The following is a 13,376-nucleotide window of genomic DNA, read 5'->3' as shown; positions in this document are numbered from 1 at the left end:
CCCGTAGCTCTGATTCTAATATGATTGTAAGCTAAATGTAATGTAACATCAAATGGCCTTAGACACTGGTTGGGGCTTCTAGACATTCCCACTTCAACCTTTCTGGATATTTGGATAAACCGAGTCAGGCAGACGCAACACCATATCATCAGAGTGACAATACATACCACCAAAACAAACCACTGGCACATTATATAAACAAACGTTTGTATGAATCAGTGGAGCAAAATATAAATTGTTCTAAGTTTGAAACCATTTCACTATTAAATGCTTCTTTAACTGAAAGAATATCTGGTAACACTTTCTTACTGCATTTTAAACATAAACATAATAAGTGATAATCTGATTATAGCACGGTATACTTCATACTGGTTCATAACAATAGCCATAGCACATTATGAAGCATTTTATAATGATATAAGGTCCACTATCATAAGACTTCATAATTGCTCATTGACATTTTAGAATAAATATTTCTTATTGTGACTTATAACCAGCTGGTAATGTTTACATGGCCGTCCCTCAGGAATTGCATCACTTTAATTAAAGAACCCAATGCACACTTGAGCAGCGTATAATCACATTATAATCCTGTGATTATAATACATTATAAAAGCATTATTATATATTACAAATATATGAATGATAATACACTATGATACTAGCATAAAATAATGTCAATGAGATGTTCAGTATTATGATAGTTGACCATATAAGTGATTATAAAATGTTTTTGTACGAAATATTTTTGTTGTAAAGTATTATGATACAAATAGATTGAAGCAGAAGTGTTTATCAATCATTATTGACGTTGGCGTCACAGAAAGTGTTCCTAAATATGTACATTTAATATTCATACACCAGAAACCAACAGCAACGACAGAAGAGAAAACAGTCGGATGTCGCGTGTACAAAGATCATGGCTCACTTCAGTGCTCCACAGAGTACCCTTCATTCATTTTACTTTCACTGAATTATCAAGGTATTGCTCTCTCCACTGACCTTTGCACCGAGCGAAGAAGCACTCTGAGGAAGAGTTGGATAGATGGGCCGCAGCTTTCTCCAGAAGGTCAGCCAGCACTGAGGAGAAAGAAAACAGCGACGTAAACAAAATGTATACTTGAACAGCCTCAATAAATCTTGAGTTCGCAAAAAATCCAATTTACAAATTCTCATACATCCGATCTTTCCAACTATTTAGAGAATGTGGATAATATCCTGTTTTATAAACTACGACAGTCATCAACCCTGTTACAAAGTAAGTGGTCTGGAGAAACACATTTCCTGTGAATCATACAGTATGCATGTTTAATGTAGCAAACACTGAATCATTGGTATAAAAGAAAGGCCAACAAAGTCATAGTTATATATATTTATAGTTCATAAATTAAGCAGTAAACAGATATATGTCTAACAGAGAAGACCATGATTCAACTGAAGAAACACATGAAATCCCCTACAGCTATAGGCTAGACATACGGCCTCTACAATCCAGTGGGACGGCCTCTGGCTGGACAATGGCTCGTCTTTGTGAGGAAGTGGTCCAGGACACGAACAGCTGATCTGCTTTCCTGAAACCTGCCGATCTACTCACGTACACATGCAGTGCAGGACATAATGTGTGAGCCTTTGCTCCTCTGACAAAGAACATGGAGGTGGGTGAAAAGCTGAGAGCTCCACCGTGAGACATCTGTAGGCTGACTCCATCACCTTCGGCACCAGGGCCGGGGTTGGGTTGCATTCAGACCTCGGCGAGCCCTGGAGCAAACTGCAAGCAGGTCGGGCGAGTGGATAACGCCGATAAGTCACTCACACACTTTGCTGTGGTTAGAGCCAAGAGCAACACTGATTTGAGTGAAATAGACATCATCTCTACCGCCTCCAGAGGCTCAAATGGGTGTTGAGAGAGGACCTCCAACACCACCAATAGATCCCACAGAGGAACCAGGGGCCTGGAAACGGGGAGCTCACGGCGAGCACCTTTCATGAAACGACCTACTCAAAGATGCTGCCCCACCGGCTTCTCTCCACAGCCTAAATGACAGGCTGAGATAGCCTCTAAATAAACGTTAACATTAGAAAAAGCCTTACCCATGTCTACTAAATCTTTCAAAAAACACAGCAGGTCCACTACTGAACACTGGAAAGGAATAATGTGCCTCAAATGGGACCACGCCTCAAAAACCACCATTTACCACTGTAAAGAGGGCGAGTGGAGGCGGCCCTTGCACTCTGAATGGTGTCAATGACCAGTGCAGGTAGGCGTGCTGCGTTCAGGTTCCACCTCTCACAGAGCGCTATCCGGTCTGGGTTAGGGTGGTATAGATCTCCCCTCTGGCCTGGGAAAGAAGGCCCCTGTGTATGGGGAGAGGCAACACAACTCTACAACGACACAGGAGCTGAATCTGGCAGCAAAGATCGTCATATAGACTCAACTATTGTACATTCATATTCACTCATTTGGAAAATCATTCCAAATGTCACTTAATACAAGTGCCACGTACTCGTAGGAGCTCTTCTTTACTATCATATTTGTACATATGTGAATTGTTTTTCTTCACAGTAGCTCTTGAAAATATATTCTTTTCCACGGGAACATAATACCTCCTTTGACATCTTCATGAATCACTTATTCTAGTGTCATGGAAAAAGTATAAATATCTTGCATTAGCCTGCTGGTGGTATCTTTTACATACACTCGGTTTATTATGTACATCTACTTAACTCACAAGTGAATGTGATCCAAAGCCCTGAAATTAACACAACCTACCTGATTTTGTTGGAACTTTATCGGCTGCAGTTAGTTATATTTTAAATATATAGGCGTTTACAATATTCAGGCTACCCTACTTCATATAAATATTCATGCTCTCCTAAATGTGCCCATTCATGTAATAAAAAGCTGATATTTAAAGTAACAGCCCCACTTCTGGTCCATTTTAAGTACTGCATTTAACAATGTAATCTATTTCAATGCATTTTAATGTACTTTTGACATGATGTCTAACGGCTGCTAATGACCATTGATAGCCACCTCCTAGCATTTGGCTTCGACTCGCCACCAGTTACCCTTTCACATTTAACAAAGCTGAATTCTATCCGGTTCTGTACTTGAAAAAGGACTCAAGTGGCACCAGGGGAAGGGAAGCAATTTAAAAAAATACTAATGTGTTAAAAAAGCATTCATCATATAATTACAGGCAATGTTTTTTCATATGTAATCAAAGAATTGGCTTGATGTTGAAATAATAATTAAACTCTTCTCAAATACCATATTTTTCCTGCATTACTACATCAACATAAAAATAATGTATGTTCATGCAGCTGCTTATACGTGCAACAATGAAAGCTTCTGTTAAAAAAAACCAGCTGCCAGTGAAGCCAGATTAGAAAACATAATCATCACAATGCAACCTGACGTCTCATTGACATGCTGTTGGGGAGATCAATAGAGCAATCAATATGCTGATAAGATCCTCAACATGCAGACGGTTCTAATCATGAATGTTTTGATGAAGATAGAATGCTTCATCATTTTCATCTCAGAGCTGTAGAAGCCTTTTTTTAAACACAAGTGCAAATCAAAGTTTCTTTATATGCAGAGTTAGACAAAAGTAATTTCCCCTAAATTGCAGAGGAAGTTAGTCAATTAGGATGTTAATAAATTGAAATGCGCCAATTGCTTTCATTGAATATTTCTGAACAACATTGAATGCCAGGTTTTTCAAATAAAATAGCACTACTAAAAGAATCTTGATCGTGGTCTCCGGGTGAAAAGCTTTGAAATGAGCGCCGATGAAAGGAAGCAATCACTGCACAGCGCATGCATGCATTAAAGACAAGACTGTATGTTCACAGTCAATTACTCCTCCATAAGAAAAGAAGGTGTCAGTGCCATTTCATAGTGCCTGTCAATGGCAGTGATGAGGAGTTCATGGAAATGGGATCCGTGTTACCGTGGTGAGTGTGTGTGGTGCACCTGTAGCTAAATGAAAGACATCAGCAGCTAAAGCGTTCAGAATCCACGCTGCAGTATAGCTGTACTGTATAATATGGAGTTATTCTTTGGTTTTTATCATTATTTATTTACTCATGAACACATTCACATCTGAAACTTCATGGAGAGCTATTCAGAAACAAATCTTGTACAAGGTAAAGGTGTCAAATGTTTTTTTCCCACTTAGCTTGTATAAGCATTATTAACACATAGTGGTGCACACTACGGATATACGAAAAACTAACGTGTGTGGAAAACATCAGTTACACACATATCTCTTATATAGTAGACATAAAATGTAAGGATGACATTGGACCCAGAAGGAGCCACATGCTGTTCTTCCTCTGGCTCAGATGTTTATTTAAATATCTGTGACTGGAAATATTTATTTCCGTTCATTTAAAATCTTTATTTACTAACTTTTTGTTCTTTAAAAAAAAAAAATGTAAAAAGAAAAAAAAACGAAAGCGAGGTCGTTCCTTCAATCAGAGGATCGGCGGTTCGATTCCCCGGCTCTGCTAGCCCATGTCGATGTGTTCTTGTGCAGGACAATTAACCCCAAAATGTCTCCCGTAGTTGTGCCTATGTTGTGTGAATGTGTGTGTGTGTGTGAATGTTAGTTACTGCTGATGTGCAGGTGGAACCGTAGCTCCTCCCACCAGTGTATGGGTGAATTATGTCATATCGTGTTTAAACGTTTTTATTGGTCGGAAGACGAGAAAAGTGCTTTACAAGTTTAGGTCCATTGACCATTTACCATTTAAATTGCCAGTTCTACTCTCATGCCTGAGTCATCAGCACGGTTCTTTAAAATGGAAATGTTGGCCGAGATACGATATCAAGATGAACGCTCTGTTATCATTGGCTCCTAGAAGGCTGGACGTTCTGCCCGGTGAACCAGTGGCTTACCCTTTCCAGTTAAGATGTTGGGTTTGGAGGTCATGGCTTTGAGGTACTGTTTCCGGCAGATCTCCATCCAGCTGTCCTTATTCTCGAAGTCTTTAGATAATGGCAGAAAGGTACTGACTTCAGGGTCTGTATGGGGGGGGGGGATATATATATATAAATCACAATAAGACACCTTCACCATGGCAGCTACATCAATGTTCCTCTTACCCTGTGAGTTATGGTGGATCTTTGGCGGGTCCAAAGTGTAGCAGTGGGGTAGAGGATAGCTGGAAAACATGGGCCAGGGGTAAGGCTCTTCTCCCTGGAATAAGCAGATGAATAAATCTGATTGACCATTGTGGCCACTTCATTATACTCTAATGCAATGATTACAAACAACCTACAAGATTAATCATATTTGCGAGCGGAAACATCCGTTGGCTGTTTATGAGTTTGCTCGGTTATTGATGTGTCATTATGTTGAATTAGTTAGAATTGGTTTGTAATTTAATAACATTTCAAAATATGAACAGAGCAGGACAGTTACATGAAGATTCATTCATTAAGGAGTAATTGGGCAGCAGTTATATGTATGTCATCAGTTGTTTCCTCCTTTGTGTCTTTATTTTGTTCTTCCTTGAAACCCACTGCCATTTAGTCTTGCATTAATTATGATTGTCATAAAAATACTATAACTATTGAGTCATAGCTCAGTGTGTGGCTTGCCAAAATAGAGTGCTCTCAATGATAACAGGGTTTAGAAAGCAGGTCTGTGTCCTCCGCTCGTGTTACTCCCTGCTGGTCTGTGTGATGTGTTGCTCTGACGACATTAGAAGAATATGCACAGAGCCTGATGTGTTGGTAAGTTGCTGATGATTGCATACAATCCTTATACAGCTATGGACCTCTGCTACTGTTGAAGGTAATAGTTTTTGAGGTACTTCATTTTTTCTAAAAAGAGTATATAAAGAAATAGTCAAAGAACCATAAATGTCCACATTTGTATTAATTCATTTAAATAAAAGTCTCATGTATATCTCATTGTATCTTTGCACATTATGGTCCAAATGCTGTTTTTCCATAAACTATGGAGTTCAGGTGGACAACAGCACAGTCTATACAACCGGATTCAAAGATACTTGGACTTGGATCAGAATCAGCCTTATAAAACCCGACATGTAGGATAACTGTAGGAAGTATACTGCAGAGTGCAGAGCGCCTACAGTCCTGCACAGGGAACAATGAGACAATGATATGTTCGGTCAGAACGTTCCTTGGTGAATTGCCCTTTAGCCCTTTATAAGAAACGTTAATTATTGCCTCAATTATTGTCCTATCAGACATTTGTGCGAAATTGAAATAAAAAGCATATTCATTATGGCCAAACACATGTTTTGTGAGGTTACCGTAACTTTGACCTTTGTCCACTAAATTCAAATACTTCATCCTTGAGTCCAGGTGGACAGTTGTACCAAAGTTGAAGAAATTCCCTCCAGGTGTTCCTGCGATATTGCATTTATAAAAGTGTGACATATGGACGGCGAAGGCATGAAAACATGACCATGTCTGTGGAGCCATCACTGAATATTATATAGTCCATTGCAGAAGTACAATACATCTAACAGTGTAACTATTTACAAGTAAAGTCGTTGAATATTTGAATTATTTATTGAAGATTTTTCAAAGATATGGCTTTCATTAGGTCTTTGTGTCGGCAGTAAATATTCTGACTGACACATTCAAATGGCAGCAATAGGCATTGTTTTTAATTTTAACATAACATTACTTCTCATGTTTCACCAACGGTGGAGTGCAACAGTATTAATTAAACAGCTTTCTGGTCCCTGTACTCCCAACAGGGGACAGGGGAGATGACTAAAACAGACTTGTGAAATAAAAAGGAAACACTCACTAAACTAATTTACACTCTCACATTTTGATGTATCTCTTATCCTTTCCTTCACCTCTGCATAAATTAGTTTCCTGTTTAGTGTTCAGCATAAACAACAACTAAATAATTTATATCCATTCCAATAAATGGGGGTGCAGACTTGCTGTCCAAAGAAACCATCAGTTATGAAGTTTTAATATAACTTCCCGAGCAATACATCATTTTTTCCTTTTTTTATGGAGCTATTCAATCAGTTTTGGTGGTAGATGTAGTCGATTGAGGCAATAAATTACTCAGTGCATGCTATATTGACCCAGCAAGATGAGTTCACAGATCAAAATCTGTTGTTTTTCCTGCATCTGGTGCCATGCGTTGATGTCACAGTGACATCGTCAGAGGCCAGGAAGAACTACAGGCTATTTGACCTTGTATTTCTCTGTCAGAACTGGGCGAGTACTGAAGACCTGTGCTAACCAGCTAGCTCCAGTGTTCACCACAATATTCAACCTCTCCCTGGCTGAGTCCGTGGTCCCCGCCTGCTTCAAGAGATCCACTATTGTCCCTGTGCCCAAGAATGCTTCTCCAGCATGTATGAATGACGGCTCCACCCTCGGTACCGGGGTGGCCTCACCTCGGTGGTCATGAAATGCTGACATCTCGCCTTGAGGCTGATAAAGGACTACATCTGCGCCTTCCTCCCTTCCTCCATGGACCCGCTGCAGTTTGCTTATCGCCCAAACAGATCCACGGATGATGCTGTCTCCCAGGTACTGCACACCACACTCTCTCATCTGGACAGCCAGAGGGGGCTATGTGAGACTACTGTTCATTGATTATAGTTCAGCCAACACCATAGTCCCTCCAGACTGGCCGGCAAGCTGATTGAGCTGGGACTGAACACCCCTGTGTGCTTGGATCCTGGACTTCCTGACCGCCAGGCCACAGGTGGTCAGGGTGGCAGCACACACCTCAAATCCCTCACCCTGAACACAGGATCCCCCAGTTGCGTCCTCAGCCCCTCAGCCCCTCCCTGTACACACATGACTGTGTGGCCAGGTTCAACTCCAATACCATCATCAAGTTTGCGGATGACACAGTGGTGGTGGGCCTGATCTCGACAACACGCAGAAGGCCTACCTGGAGGAAGTTGCTGATCTGTCACTCTGGTGCCAGGACAACAGCCTCATCATGAATGTCACCAAAACTAAGGAGCTGATTGTGGACTTTAGGAAGGTACAACAACAGAGACGTACTCACCACTGGGGATTAACGGGACTACTGTGGAGAGGTGAGCGGTATAAATACCTGGGAGTCCACATCACCGAGGATCTGACATGGTCAACAAACACAGACACTCTGGTGAGAAAGGCGGCGCCTCTACCACCTCAGGCAGCTGAGGAAATTTAAAGTTTCCCAGAGGATCCTTCAGTCCTTCTACTCTGGAGCTGTAGAGAGCGTCCTGACAGGAAGCATCACAGCCTGGTTTGGCAACTGCTCCGCTACAGGAAGGTTTGCAGAGAGTAGTGCTGCGGCTGAGCGCACTATTGGAACTACACTCCCACCCTGCAGGACTTGTACACCAGGAGGTGCAGAACCAGAGCCGCAGGATCATGAAGGATCCTCACCACCCCAACAACAGACTGTTTCAGCTGCTGCGGTCAGGCAGGCGCCCGTAGTCACGCTGCAAGAACAGAGAGACTGAGACGGAGTTTCTTTCCTCAGGCCATCAGGACTGTGAACTCCGACCTCACCAGGACCCCCACATAGACCCACACAACTGCCCCTCTTAGGCACACACACACACACACACACACACACACACACACTTACTGTAAATATTGTGTTGTTTTTTATTTGTAAATAGTGTGTACTTGTTGCCCTTGCACATTCCTGCTGAGCATTGCCACTTTCATTTCACTGCACACCCTGTGTGTGTATGTGACAAATAAAACATCTTGAATCTTGAATCTTGAACTTCCTAGTTATCTTCCCCTTCTATTGAAAACTAGCTTTGTTTCCAAACATCCCCAGAATATGAGAGATACGTCTCACAGTGTTTTGGCCGACATTATTATATTCAGCCGCATTCTTCAGAGCCAGAGGAAACGGCTGGAGTAATGCAGCGTAGAGAGGCCGAGGCTGCGAGCTGTGCAGGAGGATGTGGCTGGCAGCTCAGCTCCGGCAGCAGGAAAACTCAATACAGCACTCAATGAGGAATGTATTGCTTCAATTGTCGACACTTACCATCAACACTAATTGGACATCCACATAAAATGTGAAGGATTTTACTGTTGAGATTCTTTGGATAGTGAAATGTGTCCAAAATCATCGCTAACCACAGCCTCATAGAAATGCTCCTGTAGTGATGATTGAATAGAATTTCTTTCAGCGTGGTCAAACTACCAGGGTGTCAAACTCGACAGTGGCCCTCAGGATCTTGATACCCAAGCACAAGGCGGCACCGTTTAGTGTCTGTATGAGACGCACCATGCTTTCAACTAACTTCCATGTAAACCCATCCGAGCCTTTAGTAGATGAAAGTCTCTACAGCTTTCGCCGGAAACTAAAAACACATCTTTTCCGACTATATCTGGATTAAAACACAGATTAGCACTTCAGTGGCACTTAAATGGCTCTTATTATGGTACTTTTGTAGATTGACTATGCTGAGGAAATGTTACTTTCTGTATTCTTGTTGTTCTTAGTTTGTACTCTAGGTTAAATGCACTTATTGTAAGTCACTTTGGATAAAAGCGTCTGCTAAATGACATGTAATGTAATGTAATAATCAGAGACAGACGTAGTATGAAGAGTAAGAAAGTCCACTTTGGGAGGGAGGGCTGGTGGATGGGAAGGACTTTTACTCGTGGGGCTCAATCAATCAATCCACAAGTTGAGTGATTTTTACTGACCACATTATGTCATGTGAAGCAAGTTGTTCTGTTCTGCAGGTCAAGATACATTACAAGCGTACCTATTTGAAGCCAACCCATGTTTTCTCTCCCCCCAGCCCACACTAACCTCCTCCGTTTTCACAACGCTAACCAGGCACAAACTTTTAACTTCAACCCCAATGAATGAAAGCAGATTTGACTCGCGACAAAACAGTCCACTTTAGAGGAGGAGAGGAACTAGAGATGTACAAAACCAGGTGAGGATGAAGAGTAGAGCATAGCTGACCTCTTGCAGTGCTCGAGGCGGGAGCTTCCTCTCAGACGGTCCTCCAACCAAACTCACGCGGACCAGCACGTGATTCCTCTCCACCGATAAGTTGTCGATGATTAACTTCCTGAGAAGGTTTTAAAAAAGGGGATTAGACAACAATCTTATTGTAAGAGGTGGTAGAAAAGCAACAGAAGTAAACTAGAAACCGATCAATGTATTATAAATGTTCATTCACTGAGATGTGTGTGCTACGGCATGTTTGCAAGATGACATTCTCCTACAGTGGGCTTGTAGGAGAATACACGACATGTCCATCTGACTCTACATGTATATTACAATCTCTTTGGTGCACACGTCACGCTGATCGATATAGCATCCAGTTCAGTAACACATCAAAACTTCCCTAATGTATTGAAGCACAGATAACTTTCTTTGAAAAGTCTTCTAAAAGACTTTTTGCCGAGTTTAAAGCGTCTGGATGACTGCATCATTACTGCGAGACGAGTAAGACAAGAAAGTGAGGGAGGGTTTCAATGCTTATGAATTTTAGACAAGATCGTGGAATATCCTAATTATAAAGGCGCTTTAGGGTCGAAGTGTGCCAGCCCTGGTGGATAGTTCTTATAGCTGAAGCAATTTGGACTTTAATTTAATAATGAAGGAGACTATTTTCTTGCACAGTTCTATTTCCAATGGCCTGTTTGCCACAAAATGTAATTTGCATATATTTCTTTGTGAATAAAAAAAGTCACATCATCACTCAAAGCTGAAACAGCTTGGGTCAAATAAATGTGCAGATTTCTTTGCAGAGGACACTGAAGGGAGATGGGAGAATAAATTAACGAGTCATCATTTTCCAAAAATTGAGCCAGGACTCCGATATGCAATGTGAGTTAGCATTCCAGGGATATTTTCATGGATAACCAATAGCAAAAGCTGCTGCCAGCCATTACCAAGTGAGAGGGGCTATTGAAAACCCACTTTCAGGAAAGGCCTTTCCCGTGTCTTTCCAATTAGTTTTCCGTAATTGTCTTTTGTGACGAGACAAACAAACAAACAATGTTTCATCGTGAGCAATGATTACATTAGAAAGTGCTCCATCATATCAGGACAATGCACAGAGGAGCACAAAGCCCTGACTGACCAAGAGAGAGGATGAATGTGTGCACGTTAGGTGTAGGCAATGTGGAAACTATTGAAAGGTCGAAATGTTTTAAATAAATTCCTTCCGTTCTCTGCAGTCAACTGAACTTTCTAGAAATAACTAAAAGGGCAACGTGCAGAGACATTAAAGGAGTAGTTTTGGGAAATGCTTATTCATTGTCTTCTTCTAGTTTGATGAGAAGATCAAAATCAAGCTACGATCAGTGTGAAAAGACAGAAACAGCTGAACTACAACAACGTTGACGGGTGAAGTTTAAAGGTGTTGGTTGGAGTCCCTTTAATCTGCTTTAACCAGGATAGCCATTTCAGACTCTGCTTCAGCTCACGTGCTCCGGCTTCACATGTAATGCACAGATATCCTTTTCATCTTACTCTAATTTCCCAAAATGTAGGAACTATTTCTTGAAGTGAGAAGAAAGCCTTTCTTGGTTACATTATATATATATATATATTACAATAAATACAATTATAATGCAGATTCTGTTCCATCTTTTTATATTGTCCACGAGATCAAAACCAATAAGGCACGTTATTACTCACTTACTTTCTGACTTCCTTTACATCAATAACTTCTGCGAATAACCATTAGTGATACAAATAATGATATCATTATGACAAAATTGTTGAAATAGTTGACCAAATTAAAACTTTCCAACCATCCGTCTGTCGGTCCATACCCTTCGTCTGAGTCCATCTCCGTAACGTTCTCCCTCTGGCTCTTCAGCAGCATGGAGCAGAGGTTGTACTGGCTCTCCAGCAGCAGAAAGGAGTCCAGGTTACAGCAGAGGACGCTGAGCAGTCTGAGACAACACACACACACACAGACATCAGACACACAGACATCAGACACACAGCGAGAACCGGCCGTTCCCACAGTAATGCAGAAGAACCATTGTCAAGTCACACATGACTTTGATTTTATAGAAAAAGATATACAAACTAAGAAAAATAAATAAATAAAAATAATTGAAAATTAATGAAGCAATTAGGAACCTTGAGAAATAATCTCAAATGAACTAATAAACAAAGCAATTGGTTAAAGATACTTCGTACCAACGATCCGACATGGGAAACGGGGCGGAGCTAAAAGGCAACCGGAAGTAACGGCGGGCGCTTTTGAAAAGACAGATCAGGTAGAGCGACGGATCGGAACAAATGCAAAAGAGACGTCTACAAGTCCGGAGAGGCAGACAGCTTTTCACCTCTTTCTGCTCAATGGGGCTTTGCTTTGTTTTATGGATTGATATAAATGACTTGGAGTCCAAACCTACCCAGGGAGGAAAAAAATTAGCAAGTTGTGTTGTGAGGGAAATCCAGTTAAAATGTGTGTAGATGGATCAATTCCTGGGAAATTGCAACGATCTAAAACAGTGGGTCTCAAATGGGGGTACGTCAAGGCGCTCCAGGGGGTAAATGAGATCTGTAAAACATATATTTAAAATGAGCATCCATTAAAAAAAATATTTTTAAATAAAATGTAAGTGTATGTTCATGAAGATAATTGGATATATTGTATATTAAATCAAACACTGATGGCACAGCGCTGTGTATTTAACCAAAAATGGCTGGTTAGGGGGTACTGGGCTAAGAAAAACATTTCAAATCACTGAAAAAAGGTTGAGAACCAGTGGTCTAAAAGACGGAAACTTGACAAACATGTAGAAAGAGACACAATTTGGACTTTGGTTGTCTACTTCCCCCGGCGTCTGTAAGTGGATCAGTCATCACGATTATTCACCAGCTCACCGTAGCCAATCGTAAGCTTTGTTAAATACGAACCCCTTGGGGAAGAAGCGTCACGGTTAATGTTCAGTTGCTGGTAATCACACCAGGCCCAAGCAGCATTCGGAGACGTTATAGTGTGTTTGTAGCTCTGTGTATTAAATGATGAAACGCCTATGAAGGGGGAAAAAAAACGTTGTTGCGTTTATTCGGAACCTTTTTTGGTTGAATAAAAAATAAAATCCAATGGAAACGAGGGTGGTAACCCATTTCCCAAAACATACATTTCCATTCCACCACCTCTTCCCAGCAGCACCAGAGCCACCTTAATTTAGACTGAATGATGTGTGTGTCAGCATTAATCAAATCAATCTCGTCATTGTCATATCGTCTACCTGCTCTGTGCTCTACCCCTTCGATTAATTTGGAAAAAAACGTTCAATATGAAGTTAAGTCATAAAGTACTTTAGGTTACAAACATAAGAAAGAAAGAAAAACTGGACACAAGATGAGAATATCGATCTCCTCAGTGAATACTACATATATAAC

General features: G+C 41.0%; 1 protein-coding gene across 5 annotated transcripts in view; it reads right to left on the bottom strand.

The window, feature by feature from the left end:
• Nucleotides 1-13,376, bottom strand: part of tbc1d32 (TBC1 domain family, member 32) — a 76,652-nt gene that overhangs the window by 33,068 nt on the left and 30,208 nt on the right. For 4 of the 5 annotated variants that reach the window (XR_008833317.1, XM_056427593.1, XM_056427597.1 and 1 more), the window contains 5 exons: nucleotides 11,783-11,905; nucleotides 9,957-10,065; nucleotides 5,114-5,207; nucleotides 4,907-5,032; nucleotides 1,003-1,080 (listed from right to left, as the gene is read on the bottom strand). Coding sequence is in view for 4 of the 5 variants with exons in the window: in XM_056427593.1 (XP_056283568.1) it covers nucleotides 1,003-1,080; nucleotides 4,907-5,032; nucleotides 5,114-5,207; nucleotides 9,957-10,065; nucleotides 11,783-11,905 (530 nt within the window). In the remaining variant the exon portion in view is untranslated. The remainder of the gene's footprint in view (nucleotides 1-1,002; nucleotides 1,081-4,906; nucleotides 5,033-5,113; nucleotides 5,208-9,956; nucleotides 10,066-11,782; nucleotides 11,906-13,376) is intronic. The other variant, XM_056427595.1, reaches the window with a different exon arrangement.

This window comes from Pseudoliparis swirei, chromosome 12 (genome assembly GCF_029220125.1).
Source record: "Pseudoliparis swirei isolate HS2019 ecotype Mariana Trench chromosome 12, NWPU_hadal_v1, whole genome shotgun sequence".
NCBI lineage: Eukaryota > Metazoa > Chordata > Actinopteri > Perciformes > Liparidae > Pseudoliparis > Pseudoliparis swirei.
Note: the sequence above shows the minus strand (reverse complement) of the source record. Positions and strands in the feature narration are given on the sequence as shown.